General features: G+C 43.0%; 1 protein-coding gene across 29 annotated transcripts in view; it reads left to right on the top strand.

Moving 5' to 3' along the window:
- The window catches only part of PTPN2 (protein tyrosine phosphatase non-receptor type 2), a 155,048-nt gene that overhangs the window by 66,894 nt on the left and 62,466 nt on the right, over window positions 1-25,688 (top strand). For 23 of the 29 annotated variants that reach the window (XR_012427360.1, XM_074022978.1, XM_074022979.1 and 20 more), the window contains one exon: window positions 13,996-14,086. The exons of 4 other annotated variants lie outside the window; for them this stretch is intronic. Coding sequence is in view for 6 of the 25 variants with exons in the window: in XM_074022965.1 (XP_073879066.1) it covers window positions 13,996-14,086 (91 nt within the window). In the remaining 19 variants the exon portion in view is untranslated. Of the gene's footprint in view, window positions 1-13,995; window positions 14,087-25,688 lie in introns of those variants that run through there. 2 more of the 29 variants (XR_012427359.1, XR_012427356.1) reach the window with 1 other exon arrangement.

Raw genomic sequence — 25,688 nt, 5'->3', positions numbered from 1 at the left:
CGAACTTTCTTAATACGTAAAGAACTACATATCAAAAAGAGAGCGGAAATACAAATGGCGTTTAAAAACAAGAAAAGCTGTTCACCTTCACAATAATAACATAATTGCAAATTATAACTATAATACCATTTTTCACCTATCAAAGATCAAAAAGGTTGTTAATGTAATTGGGTAGGTGAAGCTCAGGCACTTTCTTACATTATTGGTGACAGTATGCATTGATACAGCTTCTTTGAGAGGTTATTCATAGCAACATTATTTGTAATAGCTAAAACCTAGAAATAACCTATATGTCCATTGTAGATGACTGGCTAAGTAATGAATACTATTCAGTTGTTAAAAATAACTTATCATCTATATGGAAGTATTTTGGTTTTTTTTTTTTGGAGACAGAGTCTCCCTCTGTCGCCCAGGCTGGAGTGCAGTGGCGCGATCTCAGCTCACTGCAAGCTCCGCCTCCCTTGTTCACGCCATTCTCCTGCCTCAGCCTCCCGAGTAGCTGGGACTACAGGCGCCCACCACCATGCCCAGCTAATTTTATTTTTTTTATATTTTTAGTAGAGACGGAATTTCACCGTGTTAGCCAGGATGGTCTCAATCTCCTGACTTCGTGATTCGCCCGCCTCACCCTCCCAAAGTGCTGGGATTACAGGCGTGAGCCACCGTGCTCGGCATATGGAAGTATTTTTAATATATACCAAGTGAAAAAGCAAAGTGCAGAACAGTATGCTAATATCTGTTTTGCGAGGGTGGGATGGATATATGGATGGAGGAAGACAGGCAAGCAGTCTGGCTTCTATAAGGATAGAGTATCTTTCGGAAAATATAAAAGACACCGGTTACAGTTATCACCTAAGGCAAAGGATTGAGGGAAAGGAGAAAGTGACTTAACTTTTTCACTATATACCCTTTTGTACAGTTTAATTTTTGCCATGTCCATGTAATCCATATATACATAGGGAGCATATGTATATAAATATATGTAAATATAAGTAAAAAAAAGTGCTAAAGTTAAGTCCTGAATTCCTATCTGTATCTACTGCCTCACTGCAGTATAGTCTTGGAAGTCTGTTTTTTTATTTGTAACACCTCTTAGATAACATACAGAAAGCACAGAGCACACGCCTGACACACGGTAGGCTTCAGTGACAATGAGCTATTCTGTTCTCTAAACTCTCTTCTCAGAGAAAACAAATGTGATGAAGAAAAGAACTTATTCCACCGGAGATCTTCTCTCCCCAGCCAGTGGCAGGCATATTTAGGGCTAGAAGTAAGTGGTTATTTTACCATCCTGAAGTAATGGTGTTTCAAAGGATGCAAGATTCTTCACTGTGTCCTTTTCTGAGCATCTTTATAGAGAGTATATGCACAAACATCTGACTAAAAAGGGAACATTTTTCATCATACAATTTAGGATTCACTCAGAGACCTAAAGAAAGAAACTTAGATATGTTATCCCGTAAGTGGAAACTCATTATCAATTTGGGATTATTTTAAGGTCCTACCTTATAAAATTATAAAATTAACAAGATTATTCTTTTCCAGTTTCTTCTTATTTGCTTCTACATTGTAGCAGTTCAACGGAGAATATGGTCTAAGAATGTAACGTTTTCTATTTGCCGTACGTAGAAGAAAGCTATGTACGAAATACTAAAAATATGATTTGACATTATTTAATAAAATATTATAACTATTTTACCCCGATAATGATGGAAATTAAGTTGCAATAATACAGATTTTATAATAAAAACTTCAAAACCAAGCGCCATGGCTCACTCCTATAATAACAGCACTTTGAAAGGCCGAGACAGGCAGATTGCTTGAGACCAGGAGTTTGAAAGCAGTCTAAGCAGCATAGCAAATAAATATAAAAAATTAGCCGGGCGTGGTGGTGTGCCTGCAGTCCCACCCACTTGGCAGGCTGAGGTTGAGGGATCACTTGAGCCCCTGAAGTCAAAGCTGCAGTGAGCCGTGATCACCACTGCATTCCAGCCTGAGCGACAAGGCAAGACTTTGTCTCAAAAATATAAGTAAAATAAAATTAAAACTTTACTTATTTTTTTGGCCGGGCGCGGTGGCTCAAGCCTGTAATCCCAGCACTTTGGGAGGCCGAGACGGGCGGATCACAAGGTCAGGAGATCGACACCATCCTGGCTAACACGGTGAAACCCCGTCTCTACAAAAAAAATACAAAAATCTAGCCGGGCGAGGTGGTGGGCGCCTGTAGTCCCAGCTACTCGGGAGGCTGAGGCAGGAGAATGGCGTAAACCCGGGAGGCAGAGCTTGCAGTGAGCTGAGATCCGGCCTCTGCACTCCAGCCCGGGCAACAGAGCGAGACTCTGTCTCAAAAAAAAAAAAAAAAAACTTATTTTTTTGAGACGGAGTCTCTCTGTTGCCCGGGCTGGAGTGCAGTGGCGCGTTCTCGGCTCCCCGCAACCTCTGCCTCCTGAGTTCAAGCGATTCTCCTGCCTCAGCCTCCTGAATAGCTGGGATTACAGGTATATGCCACTGCACCCAGCTGATTTTTGTACTTTTAGTAGAGATGGGTTTTGCCCTGTTGGCAAGGCTGGTCTCAAACTCCTAACTTCAAGTGATCTGCCTGGCTTGGCCTCCCAAAGTGCTGGGATTACAGGCGTGAGCCACCGCGCCCAGCCTTAAAACTGTAAAATTCAGAATATGAGCCTTTGTTTTATAGCTTCACTTGTTAAAACATAAATCGGGGCCAGGCGTCGTGGCTCACGCCTGTAATCCCCACACTTGGGGAGGCTGAAGTGGGCAGATCACCTAGTCTCAATCTCCTGATCTCGTGATCCGCCCACCTTGGCCTCCCAAAATGCTGGGATTACAAACGTGAGCCACCACGCCTGGCCTGAAGTTTGATTTTTTAAAAAGAAAGGGAGAGTTGTTAGGCATAATTGTGTAAATAGTGGTAAAAATTGACAGCAAGAAAGGCGATAGAAAACTATGACAAATGAAGATGATGGCTCACGCCTGTAATCCCAGACTTTGGGAGGCCAAGGCGGGCGGATCACCTGAGATCAGGAGTTCAAGACCAATCTGGCTAACATGGTGAAACCCTGTCTCTACTAAAAATACAAAAATTAGCCAGGCGTGGTGGTGCGCACCTGTAATCCCAGCCACTTGGGAGGCTGAGGCAGGAGAATTCGCTTGAACCCGGGAGGCGGAGGTTGCAGTGAGCTGAGATGGCGCCACTTCACTCCAGTCTCTCCGGTCAATCTAGACAGAGCGAGACTCAATCTCAAAAAAACAAAAATGAAACAAAAAAAAAAAACTATGACAAATGAGTATAATTTTCCAGGACCATTAAGGTCTTGTAATCCCATACGCTGGAAGATTTTGTTGTTGTTGTTTTCTGATTTATCATTGAAGTGACCAAAGCACAGTGGTAAGAAGAAACCTTTGTGATTACTTGACACTAGAGAAGGGTCTTTCCCACATGTTTGAGACTTAAGGAATTGATAGTGAACAGTGTAAGGAGCCACACAGGTGTGGGTTAGGAACTGATGTATGTATGCACTTTCTGTAAAGATGACCAAACACACGTTGTTAGACAAATGAAAAATTCACCCCAAGATCATTGAGGGCATGCAAAGTAGTGTGAGATAGAGGAAGCTGTAATTCAGGTGTCCAAATACAAGAGCAGGTGGAGAAAAGAAAATAAACTGAGAACAGTAAAGAGTGTTTTTTTTTTTTTTTTTTGAGACGGAGTCTGGCTCTGTTGCCCAGGCTGGAGTGCAGTGGTGCTATCTCGGCTCACTGAAAGCTCTGCCTCCCAGGTTCACGCCATTCTCCTGCCTCAGCCTCCTGAGTAGCTGGGACTACAGGCGCCAACCACCACGCCTGACTAATTTTTTTTTATTTTTAGTAGAGATGGGGTTTCACCGTGTTAACCAGGATGGTCTCCATCTCCTGACCTCGTGATCCACCCGCCTCGGCCTCCCAAAGTGCTGGGATTACAGGTGTGAGCCACTGCACCCGACCTGTAAAGAGTTTTTAAAGTTACAACACACAATTGTTAAAATGGAATGTTCCGTACCAAGCTAGCAGAGTAGATAATGCAGAATACTGAGGTGGCTTGAGAAAAATCTCTCAGAACTCCGGAAAAAGGTGTGAGAAATGAGCGTGAGGTGCGAGCACTTCCCTGAGTCTGACGGACGTTCCCAAAAGGGAGCAGAGGAGACTGAAGCGAAACTCTGTTAAGTGACAAGGAAGACTCAAATGGAGAAACTAACCCAGTTCCGATGAAGACTTGGCACATACCTATATTTTTTTTTTAAGTCTGCCGAAAGAAAATTTAAATTTAAGGTAAATTTAAGTCTGAAAGAGTAAGCAATACAGAAAAATCTTGACAGCAGCTGAGGACAAAAAAAAAAAAAAAAAAAATACCGATATTGTTGAGTGTGAGGCAAAAACCTCACTTTCAGTCTTTCTTGAAAAATATTGGCAAAATATGCCCTTGATTCAGGAGTTCCATTTTTATTTCATTTCATTTTATTATTTATGTATTTTATTTTTTGAGACAGGGTCTCACTCTGTCACCCAGGCTAGAGTGCAGTGGTGCAGTCACTGCTCACTGCAGCCCTGACCTGGGTTCGAGTGATCTTCCCAGCTTTGCCTCCCAAGTAGCTGGGACTGCAGGCATACACCACCATGCTTGGCTTTATTTGTTTTTAGTGGGTTTTTTTGTATTTTTTTAGATGTGTGGTTTCACCATGTTTCCCAGGCTGGTCTTGAACTCCTGGCCTCAAACAATCCTCCTGCCTTGGCCCAGAGTGTTTTTGTTTGTTTTTTGTTTTTTGGAGACAGTCTTGCTCTGTCACCCAGGCTGGAGTGCAGTGGCGCAATCTCGGCTCACTGCAACCTCCGCCTCCTGGGTTCAAGCATTTCTCCTGTCAGCCTCCCGAGTAGCTGGGATTACAGGTGCCCACCACCACACCTGGCTAATTTTTGTATTTTTAGTAGAGATGAGGTTTTACCGTGTTGGACAGGCTGGTCTCAAACTCCTGGCCTCAAGCAGTTCACCCGCCTCGGCCTCCCAAAATGGTAGTATGACAATCGTGAGCCACTATGCCCAGCCTCAAAATTGCTTTATTTATTTATTTAGAGACAGGGTCTAACGCTCTCATCCAGACTGGAGTGCAGTGGCAGAATCTTGGCTCATTGCAGCTGCAATCTCCCTGGGCTCCCACCTCAGCCTCCGGAGTAGCTGGGAGTACAGGTGCACACCACCATTGCCTGGCTAATTTTTATTTTTTAGCTACAGGGTTTTGCCATGTTGCTCCGACTGGTCTATAACTCCTGACCTCAAACAATCCTCCTGCTTCAGCTTCCCGAAATGCTGGGATTACAGACGTGAGCCACTGGCCCCCAGACTTCCATTTTTAAAGGGTTACCAAGAGGGAATGGATGTGGTGGCTCATGCCTTTGATCATTTCACGAGGCCAAGGTGAGAGGATCATTTGAGTTGAGCAATTCGACATCAGGCTGGGCAACATGGTGATACCTCATCTCTATTTCTTAAAAAAAGAAGTGCCAGGAAGTTGAAGAAGTATGTATAATAATGTCTAAGGATATTCATCATATTGTTTCTAGTAATCGTGAAGTTTTTGAAATTTAATTGCCGATGGAATTGGGTAAAATGATAGCGTATTCTATAACAAAAGATTTTGCATTTTGTAGTTGCTATGCTCTGAATGTGTATCCCTCCAAAAATTCATATATTGGAACCTAAATCCTCAATGCAGTAGTATTAAGTGGTGGGGTCTTTGGGAGGTGGAAGGTCTTGGGTGCAGAGCCCTCATGAATGGGATTAAAGAGGCGTGAAGGAGCCTGCTTCCCTTTCTACCATGTAAAGATATAGCAAGAAGGCACCATCTTTGAGGCAAAGAGCAAGCCCTCCCCAGACACCCAGTGTGTGGCCGGCTTGATCTTGGGCTTCTCAGCCACAGAACTGTGAGAAATGAATTTCTGTTGTTTATAAATTACCCAGCCTAAGGTATTAATATTTTGTTACAGTAGTCCAAATGGACTAAGACAGTAGTCTTTAAAAATGATGATGAAACCGTATTGACAGGAAAAGATATCTTTATTGTTTTAAGAGATTAAAGTGGGTATATAAAAATATGCTTACGTAGTCCCATGTTTATTAAAAAAATGAAAGGTGTATTGATTCAAGCATAAAGTGAAAAATCTGGGAAGTTTAGATTATCTCTGAATCTTGTGGTAGTAGACTTGACTAGTTTTCCTTTTGGCTCATCAGTGGAGTCCTCAGTCCTAACAGTGAATATATATTAATTTATTAAAAGGTAAAGATACTGTAGAAGATCTCACACAGTTAAAAAAAAAGGTGAGGGGTGAAGGTATCAGAAATTCAGTGGGCTTCCAGGAAAAAAAAGAAAAAAAAAAGGTAAAGATCCTCCTTTCTCTCCAAGGAAGTCACATGGAAACTAAAAGCACTCTGTGGCCAGATAGAGATACAGAGTTGTATTTACTTACCAGTCCCCTGAGGCTGAAATTAATGTGATGAAAAGGTTAAATGATACTTCTTCTATTTTTGTTTTAGGAGACTGATGGGTTTTAGCAATAGTTCTGTGGGCCGGGCGTGGTGGCTCAAGCCTGTAATCCCAGCACTTTGGGAGGCCCAGATGGGTGGATCACGAGGTCAGGAGATCGAGACCATCCTGGCTGACATGGTGAAACCCCGTCTCTACTAAAAAATACAAAAAACTAGCCGGGCGAGGTGGCCGGCGCCTGTAGTCCCAGCTACTCGGGAGGCTGAAGCAGGAGAATGGCGTAAACCCGGGAGGCGGAGCTTGCAGTGAGCTGAGATCCGGCCACTGCACTCCAGCCTGGGCAACAGAGCCAGACTCCGTCTCAAAAAAAAAAAAAAAAAGAAAGAGTTCTGTGAAAATGTAAATATTTTACACTTTAAAAAGTATCAGTTATTTAGAATATTTCCTTTTTTTTTTTTTTTTTTTTTAAGATAGGGTCTCACTCTGTCACCCAGACTAGAGTGCAGTGGAGTGATCACAGCTCACTGCAGCCTCAACTTCCCAGGCTCAAGTGATCCTCCTACCCCATCCTCCCAGCTAGCTAGGACTACAGGTGTACACCACCACGCCTGGTTAGTTTTTGTATTTTTTTGTAGAGGTGGGAGTTTTTCACCATGTTGGCCAGGCTGGTCTTGAAATCCTGGGCTCAAGTGATCCTCCCACCTCTGCCTCCCAAGTAGCTGGAACCACAGATGTGTACCACCATGCCTTGCTAATTTTAAATTTTTTTTTTTTTTTTTTTTTTTTTGAGACAGTCTCGCTCTGTCGCCCAGGCTGGAGTGCAGTGGCCGGATCTCGGCTCACTGCAAGCTCCGCCTCCCAGGTTTACGCCATTCTCCTGCCTCAGCCTCCCGAGTAGCTGGGACCACAGGCGCCCGCGACCTCACCCGGCTAGTTTTTTGTATTTTTTAGTAGAGATGGAGTTTCACCGTGTTAGCCAGGATGGTCTCGATCTCCTGACCTCGTGATCCACCTGTCTCGGCCTCCCAAAGTGCTGGGATTACAGGCTTGAGCCACCGCGCCCAGCCAAAATTTTTTAATAGAGATGGGGGTCTCTCTGTGTTGCCCAGACTGGTCTCAAGTGATTCTCCTGCCTCAGCCTCCCAAAGTATTGGGATTACAGGCGTGACTCACAGTGTCTGGCCTCAGTGTCTTTAAAGACCATCCTATAACACCAAGTTAGTTTGAGGATTCTACGAATGTCTGCTTAAAGACAACCTTCTGAATTCTGTGACCCTCTTGAAAAGCTTGTTGCAACGAAAAACAAAGTCTAGTGATGACTTTATGTGAAGTAACTGTTGGAATTTCTCAAGCAGAAGTCCTGAAACTTTTGAGTCCCTAAATTTACATAGTACCATTGAGGCATAGTTACTGCTCATGAAACGCAGAGTAGCTGGATGAATAGAGAAAGTCTTACTCTTACATTTCAACCCAGCATTATTTGAGCCCAGCAAAATTGCTTCTATAGTAGAATCAGTTTAGTTCCTTATTTTAAGCCATACATATGTATCAAGATATATATATATACACATAAAAATTTCAAGAGGGATTGAACGGTATTATGTGAAAATATTAGGAGGTGAAATAATAGGAGAAAGTAAACACATTGAAAGTAGGTATGTTCAGACCGGGCGCGGTCGCTCATACCCATAATCCCAGCACTTTGGGAGGCAGAGGCGGGCAGATCATGAGGTCAGGAGATCGAGACCATCCTGGCTATTACAGTGAAACCCCGTCTCTACTAAAAACACACAAAAAATTAGCCAGGTGTGGTGGCGGGCGCCTGTAGTCCCAGCTACTCAGGAGGCTGAGGTGGGAGAATCCATTTAACCCGGGAGGTGGAGGTTGCAGTGAGCTGAGGTCGCACCACTGTACCCCACCTGGCAACAAAGCAACACTATCTCAAAAAAAAAAAAAAAAAAAAAAAAAGTAGGTGTGTTTAGAATTTAAAATCTTTGGGCCTAGAGATAAGCTGTAAGGCGATTGATTAGAATGGACCATTTCATAATGTCCCAAAAGTTAGACGACTTTGGAAAAAGAGGTGGTGGGTGGTCTTAATGTAGGCAATGCACGTGTGTATAAATGTCAGATACAGCTAAGGAGCTAAATGGATTTTTTTTTTTTTTTTTTTACCAAATAGCGTGTATTAATAATAGCTCAGTTCCATTTACTGATTTGTTTTTCCTTTGTTTATGTCATGTTATCTTTCCATGAGACTGTGAGTTTATGCTACTACCAGTGTGGTATGAAGCCTGTTTTTAAAAGAGCTGCATGCTATTCAGTTGGATATACCACGATTTGTTCAACCAGTCTTTTCTTTGTCATTAGACATTTAGTTTATTTAAAGCCTTTCAACATTATAAATAATTGTGAAAGATATCTTTGTTCTGTGAGTTGCCTACGTTTTGGATCATCGCCACTAAGAAAGAAATTAACTAGTGACTCAATTCTTCCTTCTTTTTCTGAGCAGAAATCATGTTAAAAAGAATAAGATTTAAAACTTTTGGTTAAATTATACTTTAAAGCAAAGATTCCTGCCATTTAGATCTGGTTTTGGTTAAAGGTGTGGTTTGGTATTAAATGAGAACCGTGGTTTTCAGCTGCGTGTTGGTGGGGGGTATGTTCGTGATGGATTTTGCTGTCGAAGGACATTTGGCAATGTCTGGAGAGATTTTTGGTTGTTACAGATGCGGGGAGGGTGCCGCTGACATCTAATGGGTAGACGCGGTGGATGCTGCTTCCTAACATCCTGCAAAACACAAGACAGCCCCCACTGGCTCCCCCCCAGCCAAAATTACCAGCCTAAAATGTCAGTAGTGCTGAGGCTTAGAAACCTTGGATTAACAGGCTTCGCTGCTGATGGGAAACATTCTCTTTTTTTTTTTTTTTGACAGGGCCTTACTTTGTTGCCCAGGCTAGAGTGCAGTGGCGGGATCCTAGCTCACTGCAGTCTTGAACTCCTGGGTTCAAGCGGTCCTCCTGCCTCCGCCTCCCGAGAAGCTGGAACTCCACACATACACCACCATCTCTGGTTAATTAACATTTTTTTTTTGGCCGAGCTGCTGTCTCACTGTGTTGCCCAGGCTGGTCTCAAACTCCTACCCTCAAGTGATCCTTCCACCTGGGCCTCCCAAAACACCAGGATTACAGATGGGAGCTGCTGTGCCCGGAAGGAAACAGTCGGAATGTCTCTGTGATCGAAGGGGAAAGTTTTAGCGCCAGCAGACAAGTAGAGCTGGCTTTGCCTTACGTGATAGACCCAGCGAACAGCTCAGCTGTCTGCTTTCCCAGTGCCAGTTAGACAGACACAATATATTCTATAGCTTATGCAGTGAACTTAATACATTTTTTTTTTTTTGAAAGGGAGTCTCGCTGTGTCGTCCAGGCTGGAGTGCAGAGGCGCGATCTCGGCTCACTGCAAACTCCGCCTTCCAGGTTCACGCCATTCTCCTGCCTCAGCCTCCCGAGTAGCTGGGACTACAGGCGCCTGCGACAACGCCCGGCTAATTTTTTTGTATTTTTAGTAGAGACGGGGTTTCACCGTGTTAGCCAGGATGGTCTCAATCTCCCGACCTCGTGATCCGCCCATCTCGGCCTCCCAAAGTGCTGGGATTACAGGCGTGAGCCACCACGCCCGGCCAGTGTGCTTATAAAATTATTTAGTTTTGTGTCTTGGGTATTCCTGAAAATGCCTCATCAGTGACAGATCTAGTTCTTGAGATTTGGTTTTGCTGTGTATATTAGTTATAGACCTAATTTACCTACATTGGAAAGAAATTTCATCAGTAACTGATTTAACAAATAGGAGTTAGGTTTCTCATGTGATATGAATTCTGGAGAGAGAATTCAGGGCTCTTACTGTGGCTTCTTGATGTCACCCATGACCCAATGCTGATATTTCTGCTTAGCTTTCTTAGGAATGTACACTTTAGCTAGTCACAGGATGGCTCCTGCCTCTTCCCACCCCTCACCCCGACAGCAAAACCTGTGTTCCAGGCAGGCAGCAGTGAGGACAAAGGTACCTGGAGCCAGTCCTCTTTGTCAGCGTTTTCCTGCAGCCCAGCCCAGTGGTTTCTGCTGATTCCCATTGGCCAGACTGTCACAGGACCTTAGAGGCTGGGGCAGATAGTTTTCAGCTGGGCTCATTGTGGTCCGAAAGCAAAAGCAGATACCTTTAGTAAGAAAGAAAGGATACTGGGGCTGTGCGCGGTGGCTCACACCTGTAATTTCAGCACTTTGGGAGGTTGAGGCAGCCAAATCATTTAAGGTCAAGAGTTCGAGACCAGCATGGCCAAGGTAGTGAAACTCCGTCCCTACTAGAAATACAAAAATTAGCCAGGCATGGTGGCGCATGCCTGTAATCCCAGCTACTCAGGAGGCTGAGGCAGGAGAACCTCTTGAACCCGGGAAGCAGAGGTTGCAGTGAGCCAAGATTGCACCACTGCACTCCAGCCTGGGCAACCGAGTGAGACTTTGCCTCAAAAAAAAGAAAGAAAGAAAGAGAAAGAGCATATTGGAATAAACAGCTATTATGCATCTCTGGGAGCTGCTTTTTGAAATACTGGTTCTTCTAAGTTCACTGAAATTTTTTTATAAAGTAAGAACAAATGATTAATGTTGGAGATTTGAAAGAATGGACTCAATGCAAGAGATCTTACTAGCTGAGAAAATAAAATGTGTTTATGTTATGAATATATTTCTTAACCCCAAGAACTTGGCTGTTGTGTTGTGTTTTGTAAATTTTAAATCTCCCTACCACTATACTGGGCGCCCTACCGTCTTTTGTATAGTGCACACAAAGAAGTGTGTTTCTCTGAGTTAAAAATAGAAATCTGCACCTGACAGATGGCCTTAAGTGTGGAAAATGGGTGTGTATAACAGAGGTGGAAGAAGTGGAGGGAGTCCTGTGCTGCTTGTTGTTTTAAACCTCCTTTCCCCGCAAATCAGTATCTTTCCTATACACTAGTAATGGCCAATAGGTTTTTATTTTGTTTTAATCCCATTTACAGTAGCGACAAAGCCTATCAGGTTTCTGAGAATAAACCTTTATCATACATTTATGCTAACCTTTAGCATACCTTTATGAAGAAAACTACAAAATTAATTAAAATATCATGAACTGCAATGCAAATGGGGAGAATAAATAGGGGACAACTTGCCTACCAGATACATTGATTACAAAGCTGTAGTAACTAAAATTTGATACTGTCTCAAGGGCAAGCAAATGGTTCTGTGACGTAGAATGAGGATCCAGAAACAGACCCCTGCTGTGCTGAAACTTGGTTTATGATAGAACAGGTGTTACTGATAAATGCAGAAACCAGTAAATGGTATTAAGTCAATTAACTTTCCATTTGAAAGGGATACAATTAGATTTCTTTTCCACATTGCAGGCTAATAACGGTGTCTTGTATCTTGCAAAAGTACTGTTACCAGTCCATTCACGTCCAGAAAAATGTATATATTAGAAATTTGTGCATCATGTTCCCTAAATAAAAACTTCAGATACTTGGCTGGCAGTGATGGCTCAAACCTGTAATCCCAGCACTTTGGGAGGCTGAGGCAGGCAGCTCACTTGAGCCCAGGTGTTCTAGACTAGCCTGGGCAAAAAGTGAGACCCTGTTTCTATAAAAACAAATAAACAAAATGGCACCTAACTTTTAAAAAGCTTCTTCTTACATGTGATAGTGTGAGCAAAGCACAATTTAGTTTTTGCCATTAAAGCATGCTTTTTTTTGGTTTCTGTTACACTTCTGTGTTTACTTTAATTCTTGGAATACTGTTTCCTGGAAGATCAAACCTGACCATTCTGGATACATCAGTAGTGGGAGCTTCGTGCAGATATAGCCTTACAGAATGTCTTCCACGTTGAAGTGCAGAGAACCCGAAGGCACCTAGGATGAGCCTCAGGCCTGCTGGTTGTTGCAGTGGTGCAATCTCAGCTCACTGCGATCTCCGCCTCCCGGGTTTAGTGATTCTCATGCCTCAGCCTCCTGCGTAGCTGGGATTACAGGTGCTCGCCACCATGCCTGGCTAATTTTTGTTTTGTTTTGTTTTTGCCGTCTCACTCTGTCACCCAGGCTAGAGTACAGTGATGCGACCTCGGCTCACTGCAACCTCTGCCACCCAGGTTCAAGCAATTCGCCTGCCTCAGCCTCCTAAGTAGCTGGGATTACGGGTGCCTGCCACTGTGCCTGGCTAATTTTTGTAGTTTCAGTAGAGATGAGGTTTCACCATCTTGGCCAGGCTGGTCGTGAACTCCTGACCTTGTGAACCACCCACCTTGGCCTCCCAAAGTGCTGGGATTACAGGTGTGAGCCACTGTATCCAGCCTAATTTTTGTATTTTTGTATGTTATGTTATGTTATGTTATGTTATGTTATGTTATGTTATGTTATGTTTGATAGAATCTTGCTCTGTCACCCAGGCTGGAGTGCAGTGGTATGATCTCATCTCATTGCAACCTCCACCTCCCGGGTTCAAGCAATTCTCCTGCCTCAGCCCTCCGAGTGGCTGGGATTACAGGTGCCCATCACCACACCTAGCTGATTTTTTGTATATTTAGTAGAGACAGGGTTTCTCTATGTTGGCCAGGTTGGTCTCGAACACCTGAGGGTGATCCCCTGCCCTAGCCTCCTAAAGTGTTGGGATTACAGGTGTGAGCCACCGCACCCGGGCAAATTTTTGTATTTTTCATAGAGCTGGGGTTTCACAATGTTGACCAGGCTGGTCTTGAACTCCTGACCTCAGGTGATCCGCCTACCTTGGCCTCCCAAAGTGTTAGGATTATAGGCGTGAGCCACCGTGCAAGGCCTGTTGCTGAACATTTATGGCTTTAGAAATAATTTTTTTTTTTTAAGGAGAAGTAATGACAAACATGATAGAAATAAAATTTGAGGATATTTCTGGGTTCAAAATAAAGTAACAGTTAAATAGCATGAAGATGAAGAAATAAATATTTTCAGGTAGAAACTCCAAAATTTAGGTAGATGGTATGAGTTTTCGTCAGAATTTGACTGTGATGTGGCTGACCATAGATACCTCCGTTGCATTCTGCTTCATAGAGAGTTTGATGCTTGCTTGTAGGTATTGAATAGAGCCTCATTAGCAGTAAGTAAACAGATCTAGAGCACAGACTTTGGCATCTGGAGGACCTTGGTTCAGTCCTGGGGCTGACACTTACTAGCTGTGGGACCTTTGGTGGATTTTTAACCTTTGAAAACCTTTCATCCCTCAGATAAAATGGGAAAGAAATTGTTTCCATTAGTATTGTGACGATTAACTGAGGTGATGTAGACAACGTGCTTTGCATAGTACTTGGTATATCATAAGTGCTTAATGTTATTTTACACTGGCTGGGAAGATGATGTTTTGCTGTGGAAAATTTAAGAGGGATATTAAAATATATTTTTGTTATTTTAAGGAAATTCGAAATGAGTCCCATGACTATCCTCATAGAGTGGCCAAGTTTCCAGAAAACAGAAATCGAAACAGATACAGAGATGTAAGCCCATGTAAGTACTTGTGGGTTTGTGTGCATGTGTATTTTTTGGTTTGTTTTAGGACGCAGGATGTAGTGAAAGGAGGACTTGGGGTCAGTGTTGATAAATACAATATTTTTTTTTTCCTGTTTACATAAGACACATTCTTTAAAGAAGAATTTAAAGGCGTAGAATAGTAGAAGGAAAAATAATTACCCATAATTATTTCATCCTTCAAACATAGGCACCATTATTTTGGTGTATTTCCCACCAACCTGTTTTTCTTATACACAATTTTTCTTTCTTTAAAATAATTGTAATTATAGATGTCTATATAATATCCATATATATTTCCTTTTCATATTATTCCATGGCCTTTGTAAGTTTTACTTAAAATAGTTATTGGTGTAGTTTGGTTTCTTTCCTTGCCCAAGTTATAAGAGTAGTATGTACTCACTGTAGAAAACTTAGAAAACAGAGAAAAGTATAAGGAACAAACTTATTTAAAAATAAATAATAACAGGTTTATATTCTTTGGAGTTTTTAAAAATAAACATTTTAAATGGAAAATTAGAATCTTGCACATACTTATTTGTAGCTCTTCTTAGCAGTACATTGTAAACTTTTTAAATTATAGACACAATTTTTAATTGCTTTGACAGTGGCTTTGGAAATACCACTCTTGCATAAGTTCCCCTATTGTTAGACATTTAGATTATGATGTATACACATACACACACAATTGTACTAGAGTTTTGGTGTATTCGTCATGCAGTGATTTTATTTTTTGTTCTGATTCATGCAGCTTATTCAGATATTAAATTGGGCCTCCTTCCTGCTTCAGTATGTTTCCCTATGTTTGATTTTAGTGGGCTAAATTTAGATTTTCTCTTTAGGGCTCCTTGTTAGTAGGGACTTGAAAAACAGTATCAGATTGATCATGCTCTGGATTTTGCTTGTTTCTGGTTGTTCCCCTGTTGACTAGGGTATGGTGCTGCCTGTTAAGATCTCCTATGTAAGTTGAACGATTTCACTCTGTTCAAGGACACAGACTGTATACTTTTATATACTTTGTAGTCATTGGTTATAGGCAAGATATTTAGGGTCTGGATGTACCACTGAAAAATCCATCAATTACTGGAAAAAAAAAAGTCCTTATTTTTATTCTTACACGAATAGAATGTTCTTCTTATGTTGACCAAGTACATTTCCAAGAAGGGTGTATTGGCTGATTTTGGGCAAATCAAATGAGAAGCAGTCTCTCAAAATAGTTCATGTTTGTTATAAATTACTATTAAATACTGTGTTTCTCTTACATGCTTTTTTTCTTTACCACCAGTTAGAACTGTTCTTAAAGATAAGTAGCTAGAAGAGTGGTTTTCCATTTTCTTTAGTTGCAGCGCACTTGAAGATATGACCCACTTCCTCTGAAACGTGGCTCATGGCGGTGGCAGTTCTGGTGTGGGTGTGTGTTCAGGGAATAGCGGGTGTGGGCAGTAATTCTAATACTTAGGTGCCCTTCCCCTGCCTCCAAATCTCTGAGAATCACTGAGCTAGAGAGAATAATTCTCTAATGTTACCATGAGTTTTGAAGACAGTATTTTCCAGTTTTACACCTTGCTTTGATGCTTTTAATTTTTTAAAAAACTTTTTATTTTGAAAATTGTAGATTTAGATGCAGTTGTAAGAAATAATACAGAAAGATCGAGTATACCCCTTACCTAGTTTCCCCCAGTGGTACCATCTTGCATAGCTACAGTCAATATTACATCTGGAAACCTGAAACAATACAGTCCGTCCAGGTTTCACCAGTTTTACATGCACTCATTTGTGTGTGTGTAAGTTCCGTGCAGTTTTATCACGTGTAGATTACTGGGATCACCACCACAGTCTGGATGCAGACCAGTGGAGCATTCCCGTCACAAGGTCACTTGCACTGCCTTTCTGGGGCCACCGTCTCCTTGCTTGCATCCTCCTTCCCCAACCTGGTATTGCCTTTAATTTATATATATTTGTTGTAATTGCAGTTATTGGATGTACTACACTACATTTGAGTCCTGTAATTAGTTTTATCAAATTGATCTAAATGGGATTTTTGTTTGTTTGTTTGTTTGAGAGGGCGTCTCACTCTGTTACCCAGGCTGGAGTGCAGTGGCGTGATCTTGGCTCACTGCAAACCCCTGCCTCCTGGATTCAAGCGATTCTCCTGCCTCAGCCTCCCGAGTAGCTGGGATTACAGGTGTGCACCACCACGCCCGGCTTATTTTTGTATTTTTAGTAGAGATGAGGTTTCACCATGTTGGCCAGGCTGGTCTTGAACTCCTGACCTCAAGTAATCCACCTGCTTCGGTCTCCCACAGTGCTGGGATTACAATCATGAGCCACCACGACCTGCTGATAATTTTTTTTTTTAACTGGAATGGAGACTTTTTTTTTTTTTTTTTTGAGACAGAGTCTCGCTCTGTCGCCCAGGCTGGAGTGCAGTGGCCGGATCTCAGCTCACTGCAAACTCCGCCTCCCGGGTTTACGCCATTCTCCTGCCTCAGCCTCCCGAGTAGCTGGGACTACAGGCGCCCGCCACCTCGCCCGGCTAGCTTTTTGTATTTTTTAGTAGAGACGGGGTTTCACCGTGTTAGCCAGGATGGTCTCGATCTCCTGACCTCGTGATCCGCCCGCCTCAGCCTCCCAAAGTGCTGGGATTACAGGCTTGAGCCACCGCGCCCGGCCACTTGCTGTTTTTATATTTAAAAAATAACTCTGTGGATTTTTTAATTTCACCGTTTTGTGAAGCTCCAGCTTGGGAAAAGTCAGTCGTTCGTCCTCTCTGCCCTTTGGGCAAATGAGCGTGTGCCTTGGGTGGACTCCGGTGTCAGGTGGGCTCGGGGTTGCCTTGCTGTCCTCATGCCCTCTTCAGCTCCACTGCCACTCTGCTCCAGCTCTGCAGCGAGTGAATCATCTCTCCGAGCCCCTCACCACACTCAGAATATCGTCCTGCTTTCAGTTCTACGGATGAAAGTTGTAAAAATCAGGAAACACCACCTCAGCTTCATGTTCTAGCACCTGGAAACTCACTTTCTTTTGCCCCCATCCTTCCCTAAAGTCCCAGGAGAGAAGCCTCCCCTCTCTCTGTCCTAGCCGAATCCTTCGTTCCCATCCTCCTCATGGGCACTGCTCCTCCTCATCACTGCGTTTTCTGTGTTTTCAGCCTCTTTCTGTCTCATGACCTCTTCCCTTTTGTATAAATGTGGTTCGCTCTCTTTTGTCTCAACCCTTATATCCCACCCCAGCCCCCACGTCCTTTCTTGCCTGCATGGATGGACATTTCTTACCTGTGCACAGGCACACACAGGCTTAAAAGAATCACTGTGCCATTTGTCTCTCCACCCTCCCCACCATGCATGCTTCAGCCTGTGCTGCTTCCCCAGCGTCCCCACTGAAACTTACTCTGAAAGTACTGTAGCTCCAGTTGTCAAATGCAGCGAGAGACTTTCCACTGCTTTCCTTCTCTGTGACTTTTGACATTATTCTCCTGCCTCAGCCTCCCAAGTAGCTGGGGTTACAGGCACACGCCACCACGCCCGGCTAATTTTTTGTAATTTTAGTAGAAACAGGGTTTCACCATGTTGGCCAGGCTGGTCTCGAACTCCTACCTCGAGTGATTGGCCCACCTCGGCCTCTCAAAGTGCTAGGATTACCGGTGTGAATCACCACGCCCAGCCGACCGTGCCTTTTTTCCTAACCCCGTAATTTTTCCGATTTTCCTCTTTGGCCGTTCCCCTATTTTCAGGGTGTCTCCTCCTTACTTTGCCTTTATTTCTTCAGGAGTCTGTTTCTCTCTCCTTCTCACTGTAACACTTGGATGAGTGATCTCGTCTGCTGTGAGTCTAGTTTCCATCTCTGCTTATAACCCCAAATCTCATCTGCAGTTGTGGACTTTTCTGTCTACAGGTCTGTGTATCCAAGTCATCATCTCTGTCTGGGTGTCCTGTAGCCACCTCAGACTCAGTATGTCTGCACACTGAGTGACTGTTCCTCCCTGACACACTTCACTGGCCTTAGCCCCACAGCTGCCTTTTCTCCTTTTCCCCGTGTTCATAAGTGGTGCCGTTATTTACACGTTTTCTGAAGCCGGAAACAGATTCTTCCCTCATTCAGCTCCCACGTCACTAAGTAATACTGATTTCCATTTCCATGGTGTATTCTTTTTTGTTTTCTTTTTCTTTCTTTTTTTTTTTTTTTGAGACAGGGTCTGGCTCTGCACAGTCTCGGCTCACTGCAACCTCCGCTTCCCAGGTTCAGGTGATCCTCCCGCCTCGGCCTCCTGAGTAGCTGGGACTACAGGTGCATGCCGCCATGCTGAGCTAGTTTTTTAGATATTTTGTAGAGACGGGGTTTCGTCATGTTGCCCAGGCTGGTCCCAAACTCCTGGACTAATGCAGTCCGCGTGCCCCAACCTCCTGATGTGTTTGGGATTACAGGTGTGAGGCACCACGCTCAGCTTCCATAATGAATTTTCTTTCTTTCTTTTTTTTTTGAGACGGAGACTCCCTCTGTCGCCCAGGCTGGAGTGAGTGGCGCCATCTCGGCTCACTGCAAGCTCCGCCTCCCAGGTTCACGCCATTCTCCTGCCTCAGCCTCCTGAGTACCTGGGACCACAGGCGCCGCCACTACGCCCAAATAATTTTTTGTATTTTTAGTAGAGATGGGGTTTCACTGTGTTAGCCAGGATGGTCTTGATCTCCTGACCTCATGATCTGCCCGCTCGGCCTCCCAAAGTGCTGGGATTACAGGCGTGAGCCACTGTGCCCGGCCCATAATATATTTCAAATCCGTTTTCTTCTCCGTTCACGTTGACTTGGTTCAGGCCCTGCTATGCTTTTCCTCATCATTACATTAAGCCTCCAAACCAGTCTCCTTGTTTCCCTTCTGTCCCCACTTCAGTCCATTTTCATAGTATCTGGAGTGATTTTTGTATAATGCAAGTGCGTTTTCCACTCCCCTCTCTAACAGTGCTGCACAATGTTTGTGAAGAAGTTAAACTTCTTTAGCGTTATGATGCTGGGCTTTCTGGGGATCGACCCTTTACACACCTCTCTGAATCTTTTCTAGCTATTTTCTTAGAAATTATTCATTTCAGTAAAACTGAATCACTTGGAGTTCTTCCAGTGTGACTGGTTTTTAATACCTCAGTGTCTTCAAATATGTCATTCCCTTTTTGAAATATGCTTCCCCTCCTGTCTCTGACCCACCTCAATCAAAGTTCTCCTTCTGCAAATACCAGCTCAACACCCTCTTTCCCGTGAGTGGCGTTCTCATCCAGTGGAGGTGGTGGTTCTCATTCACTAAGTCCAGGGGGGCTCAGGAATGTGTATTTTTAGAAAACTGGGATGGTGTTGATGTGCCTTTTCTAACTGATAGTCATTATGTCATTTAAAAATGTGTTTCTGGGCTGGACGCGGTGGCTCATGCCTATAATCCCAGCACTTTGGGGGGCCGAGGCGGGCGGATCACAAGGTCAGGAGATCGAGACCATCCTGGCTAACAAGGTGAAACCCCGTCTCTACTAAAAAAAAATACAGAAAAATTAGCTGGGGCCGGGCGTGGTGGCTCACGCCTGTAATCCCAGCACTTTGGGAGGCCGAGGTGGGCGGATCACAAGGTCAGGAGATCGAGACCATGGTGAAACCCCGTCTCTACTAAAAATAGAAAAAATTAGCCGGGCGCAGGGGCGGGCGCCTGTAGTCCCAGCTACTCCGGAGGCTGAGGCAGGAGAATGGCGTGAACCCGGGAGGCGGAGCTTGCAGTGAGCCGAGATTGCGCCACTGCACTCCAGCCTGGGCAACAGAGCAAGACTCCGTCTCAAAAAAAAAAAAAAAAAAAAAAATTTGCTGGGCGTGGTGGTGGGCGCCTGTAGTCCCAGCTACTCGGGAGGCTGAGGCAGGAGAATGGCGTGAACCCAGGAGTCAGAGCTTGCAGTGAGCCAAGATCGCGCCACTGCACTCCAGCCTGGGCGACAGAGTGAGACTCCGTCTAAAAAAAAAATGTGTTTCTGGCTGGGTGCTGTTGCTCATGCTTATAATCCCAACACTTTGGAAGGCTGAGGTAGGAATATTGCTTAAGGCTGGGAGTTTGAGACCAGCCTGGGCAACATAGATCCCATCTCTACACAAAAAAATTTTTTTAATTAGCTGGGGCGTGGTGATGCATGGCTGTAGTCCCAGCTATTCGGAAGGCTGGTGCAGGAGGATCACTCGAGATCGTTAGTTTGAAGCTGCAGTGAATTGCAATGGCACCACTGCATTCCAGCTTGGGTGACAGAGCAAGACTGTCTCTAAAAATTTTTTAAATGCGTTTCTATACATAGTACTTGACAGTTGTTGATTTGGTTCAGAAAACATTTGTTGAAAACCAGCTACATGTCTGATACTGTGCTATGTATTGAGCATGCAATGATGAATATATGTGGTCTGCCCTTGAATAATTTACGGTATACTTGAGGAGATTAACACATAAGCATGTTACAGATATTTTAAGATATGACAGTGCATCGATGGAGCTGAGAAGAGGCTCTGCCCAAGGAGGCAGGGATGGCTTTTAAGAAAAAGAATGGTAGCCCCAGCTGGGTAAATAAAGGGGAATGGAAAAAGAATTTTTTAAAAATTCAGAGTCCCAGATCTTTCTTTTCTAGATGTGGATTCAGCCGGTCTGGAAATGTTTATTTTTAAACAATCTTACATGATTCTTTTACACTCACCATGGCACCATTCCTCAGACTGACATATGGAAGCTACATTTGGAGTTCTGAATATGAGAAACATAAAGAAAAAAGGATATTTTAAAATAGAATTAGGCTGGGTAGCCGCACATGCTTGTAGTCCCAGCGCTTTGGGCGGCCGAGGAGGGAGGATTGCTTGAGCCCAGGAATTTGAGGCTACAGTGAGCTATGATTGTGCCACTGCCCTCCAGCCTGAGCAGTGTGAGACCCTGTCTCAAAAAATGAAGAAAACTGAAAGGATTTGAAGAGGTCCACAGTCTTCATTTAATTGCTACAACCTAGAGATGCCTTAGTTGTCTCAGTTAACTGTGAGACAGTGTAGAAGAGATGGACAAGAACTTGGTTGTTTGAAAAGAGAGTAGCTTGTGATGGTTACTTTGGGAGATGTCTTTATGCTGTTAGAGACTACCACCAAATTTTTGAAACCTTCCTATTTGCAGTACAGGTAGAAATCCCAGTTTACTATTTGGTCTAAAAGGGAGTGCCAGCAATTGAGTCAACTGTCATGTCTTTTCACTGGCCATGAAAGTGTGTGTGTGTGTGTGTGTGTGTGTTAAAAACCCATAACATAAATTTCTTGTGGGTGTGTATTAACAATATTGTTAACTGTATGAACATTGTTGTACAATAGATTTCTGGAACTTTTCCATCTTGTATAACTGAAACTAAATCCATTGAACAACTCCGTGTTTTCCTCTTGTCCCAGCCCCTGGCAGCCAGCATTCTGCTTTCTGTTTCTATGAGTTTGATTACTTTAGACACTGAATATATGTGTAATCATGCAGTATTTGTCTTTCTGTGACTGGTTTGTTTCATTTGACATACTGTCCTCAAGGTTCATCCTTGTGAAACAGTCAGACTTTAAAGGAAATTAACAGACTCATGATTCTGGTGGTGTCAGGTTACATAGTCCATGGTTTCTTGCTGCTACAAAACAAAAAGATTCTCAAATAAACATATTTTTTAAATGAGTTACTGGAGGGGGAAGAAGGAAGGGAAAACTTCTATGCTTCCTGCCTGCTCCCCCTATGATCTTAGCAAGTGGCATAGCTACTTTGAATGCAGATGTCAGTATCAGCTCTGAGATTTGCATGCAGCTAGTAAAGTAGCCTCAAGATGTATTAAGCAAAAATGAGTAGAGTTGTGGAGAGAAATTGACAAATCCATGTTCATGGGCTTCTTAATGAGACAAGATATTTGTAAATAAATAGATTTATGTAATATTGTTAACGTTAATATAAGAAGAAAAATACATAGAACCCTATATCCATCAATTGGAAAATGCACATTTTTCTAGGAGTTACATGGACTGTTTGTAAAAAATAGACCATTGACTAGGCTATTAAGTACATCTTAAAATTTAAGAATTCCTGGCCGAGCGCCATGGCTCATGCCTGTAATCCCAGCACTTTGGGAGGCTGAGGCGGATGGATCACCTGAGGTCGAGAGTTTGAGACCAGCCTGACCAACATGGAGAAACCCCATCCCTACTAAAAATACAAAAATTAGCCGGGCGTAGTGGTGCATGCCTGTAATCCCAGCTACTCGGGAGGCTGAATAAGGAGAATTGCTTGAACCCAGGAGGCGGAGATTGCGGTGATCCGAGATCACGCCACTGCACTCCAGCCTGGGCAACAAGAATGAAACTCGGTCTCCAAAAAAAAAAAAAAAAAAAAGAATTCCTATCTTATAGCTCATAATTTTTTATCTTAATGCAATTAAAATATAGGTTATTAATAAAAAGATAAACATTTTCATAAATTTGGAAATTTTAACATTTCTAAATCATGAGTCAAGACAAAATTATAGTAGAAACTTAAAAATACTTAAAAATAAACAATATATAAAATACTGCTTATCAAACTTGTATAAAGCAGCTAAAACAGTACTGCAAAGAAAATATATTGTCTTAAATATTTATATTATATTGTATTTATTGTTAATTTTTAGATGGAGTCTTGCTCTGTCACCTAGGCTGAAGCGCAGTGGTGTGATCTCGGCTCACTGCTCTGCCTCTCAAGGTGCCTGCCACCATGCCCAGCTAGTTTTTGTAGTTTCAGTAGAGACGAGGTTTCACCATCTTGGCCAGGCTGGTCTTGAACTCCTGAACTCGTGATCCACCCACCTCAGCCTCCCAGAGTGCTGGGATTACAGGCGTGAGCCACCGCACCCAGCCTCATTTTTGTTTTTTTTTTTTTTTTATAGAGTCGCCCTCTCGCCCAGACTGGAGTGCAATGGCACGATTTCGGCTCACTGCAACCTCCACCTCCCGGGTTCAAGCAGTTCTCCTGCCTCAGCCCCTCGAGTAGCTGGGACTACGGGTGCCTGCCACCAGGCCTGGCTAATTTTTGTATTTTTTAGCAGAGACAGGGTTTCGCTATGTTGGCCAGGCTGGTCTCAATCTCCTGACCTTAAGTGATCTGCCTGCCCGGCCGGGCGCGGTGGCTCAAGCCTGTAATCCCAGCACTTTGGGAGGCCGAGACGGGTGGATCACGAGGTCAGAAGATCGAGACCATCCTGGCTAACACGGTGAAACCCCGTCTCTACTAAAAAAAAAATACAAAAAACTAGCCGGGCGAGGTGGCGGGCGCCTGTAGTCCCAGCTACTCGGGAGGCTGAGGCAGGAGAATGGCGTGAACCCGGGAGGCGGGGCTTGCAGTGAGCTGAGATCCGGCCACTGCACTCCAGCCTGGGCGACAGAGCAAGACTCCGTCTCAAAAAAAAAAAAAAAAAAAGTGATCTGCCTGCCTTGGCCTCCCAAAGTGCTAGGATTACAAAAGATATTCTAATGTTAGCTACCCTTACATTCCTGCAATAAACTTAATGTGAACATGATGTATTATCTTTTTAATACATTGCTATATTCAGTTTGCTAAACTTTTGTTAGAATTTCTACATCTATATTCACTTGCATTCATTTGCATTATGATGAAACATGCCTGTGAAATCACGTGGTCCAGTGTTTTCTTTGTGGGTTTTGTTTATTAATGTCTTTAACTGTAAGTGGACTCTTCAGATTTTGCCTCTGCTTGAGTCAGTTTGGTAAGTTATATTTTTCTAGGAATCTCTTCGATTTTTTCTCATAATCATATTTATTGCCATAAAATGGTTGGCAGTATTCAATTCACGCTTCAATTCCTTGTATACCTGTATTTATGTGCCCACTCTTTCTCCTTATATTGTTTATATGCAACTTCTTTCTTTCTTGTTTGATTGTTCATGCTCAATCTTGACAGAGTTGGTCAGTCTTAACTGAGGTCAACATGGTGAAACCCCGTCTCTACTGAAAATACAAAATCAGCTGGGCATGGTGGCTGGCACCTGTAATCACAGCTACTCGGGAGGCTGAGGCAGGAGAATCGTTTGAACCTGGAAGGTTGAGGTGGCAGTGAGCCGAGATTGCTCCATTCCACCCCAGCCTGGGCAACAAGAGCAAAAAAAAAAAAACTTCATCTCCAAAAAAAATTTTAAAACTTCAATTTTAATCAAAGCCAAATCAAAGCTATTTATGATGTTAATAATTTATTCCTGTGAGCCATTGATGCACTGGAGTGGTTCCAAGGAAGAAGAACTAGAACTCTTAGAGAAGAAGCTAGCATTGATTAGACAGGGAAAGAGAAAACCTAAACAGAACAGCGCGATAGCTGACTTCAGATACCTGAACTTTTATATGGAAAAAGGAGTTCTTTATCCTGTGTTAAGCCCAAAATATAGAACTAGGGTTCATGAGCAAATAATAGCATTGGTGATTATCAGGTTAGCATTAGCTCTTAAAAGCTGTTTTAAACCTACGAATGAGCCCTCTGAACTGGTATACTTGTTATTGGAGGTATTCATGCAGAGGGTGGATCTTCTCACTGTCAGATCTTCTAGAGAATATTTGTGAATGAATTATAGAGGGTTGTATTAGATTACTTTGATCTGTTTCTTGTGTGCTTCATTTCTTGCCCCTATTCATCTCTTTCTCACCTTCTTCCTGCATTCACCTTTTTGTCCTATTATGTTGTTAATTCCTTAACAGGTGCAGCTTTTTTTTTTGACTGATAACAAAAACTTTATACATAGTTTTGTTATAGGGTAGTAAAGGGGGTATTAAAGATATCATTAAGCTTCTCCTTCTCTCTCCCTGAATAATTAAAAGCACCTGGGGTTGGGCCCACATGTGGAAGGCATGTAAGTAAAGGTGGTAATGTCCTTGAAGATGAAGCCTGTGATGTTGGGTTGGCATTAGTGAATCCAGGTAGTAATGAATGCATGGTTTCAGTGAGTATAGATACACAGATAGGTACGAACATAGGTGTATATACATGTATGTCTTATCCCTGTCCACTGAGAAATTTTGAGAGCAGTGATAGCTGATTAGCATTGGGTATGCTTTAGCTTTTGATATCCAAATTTTATTTTCCACTAGGAGGAAAACAGAGCTTTGGAGAAATGACTGGTTTCAGGTCACGGACAGGGGAAGTGTAAGAATAGCCTGGAATGTCTTGTAGTGACAGAACGTAAAGACATGCTCAAAAAATGGCGACGATGTGTCAGAAGGATGTAGAAGCCAACCTGAGTCCACTGGCCAAATCTGGGATAATCTAAGCATGAAAATAAATAAGATTACAACCTATTGAATAAAATAGGAATTAATGAGCCTATACTGATGTAAAGAAACAAATGAATACATAAATGAGGGATAGGGAAAGTTCTACCTTTGTATAGGTTGCCAACTAATAAATATTGAAATGGATGCTAAACTTAAGTGGGTGAAAATTTGGTGAAGGACAAGATATTCACATAATCTTGAAGTATCTCTTTATAAAATACTTATTAAATATAAAAAGGGGAATAGTAACTCTACACTGGAGAAGT

The sequence above is a fragment of the Macaca fascicularis genome, chromosome 18, assembly GCF_037993035.2.
Source record: "Macaca fascicularis isolate 582-1 chromosome 18, T2T-MFA8v1.1".
Lineage (NCBI taxonomy): Eukaryota > Metazoa > Chordata > Mammalia > Primates > Cercopithecidae > Macaca > Macaca fascicularis.
Note: the sequence above shows the minus strand (reverse complement) of the source record. Positions and strands in the feature narration are given on the sequence as shown.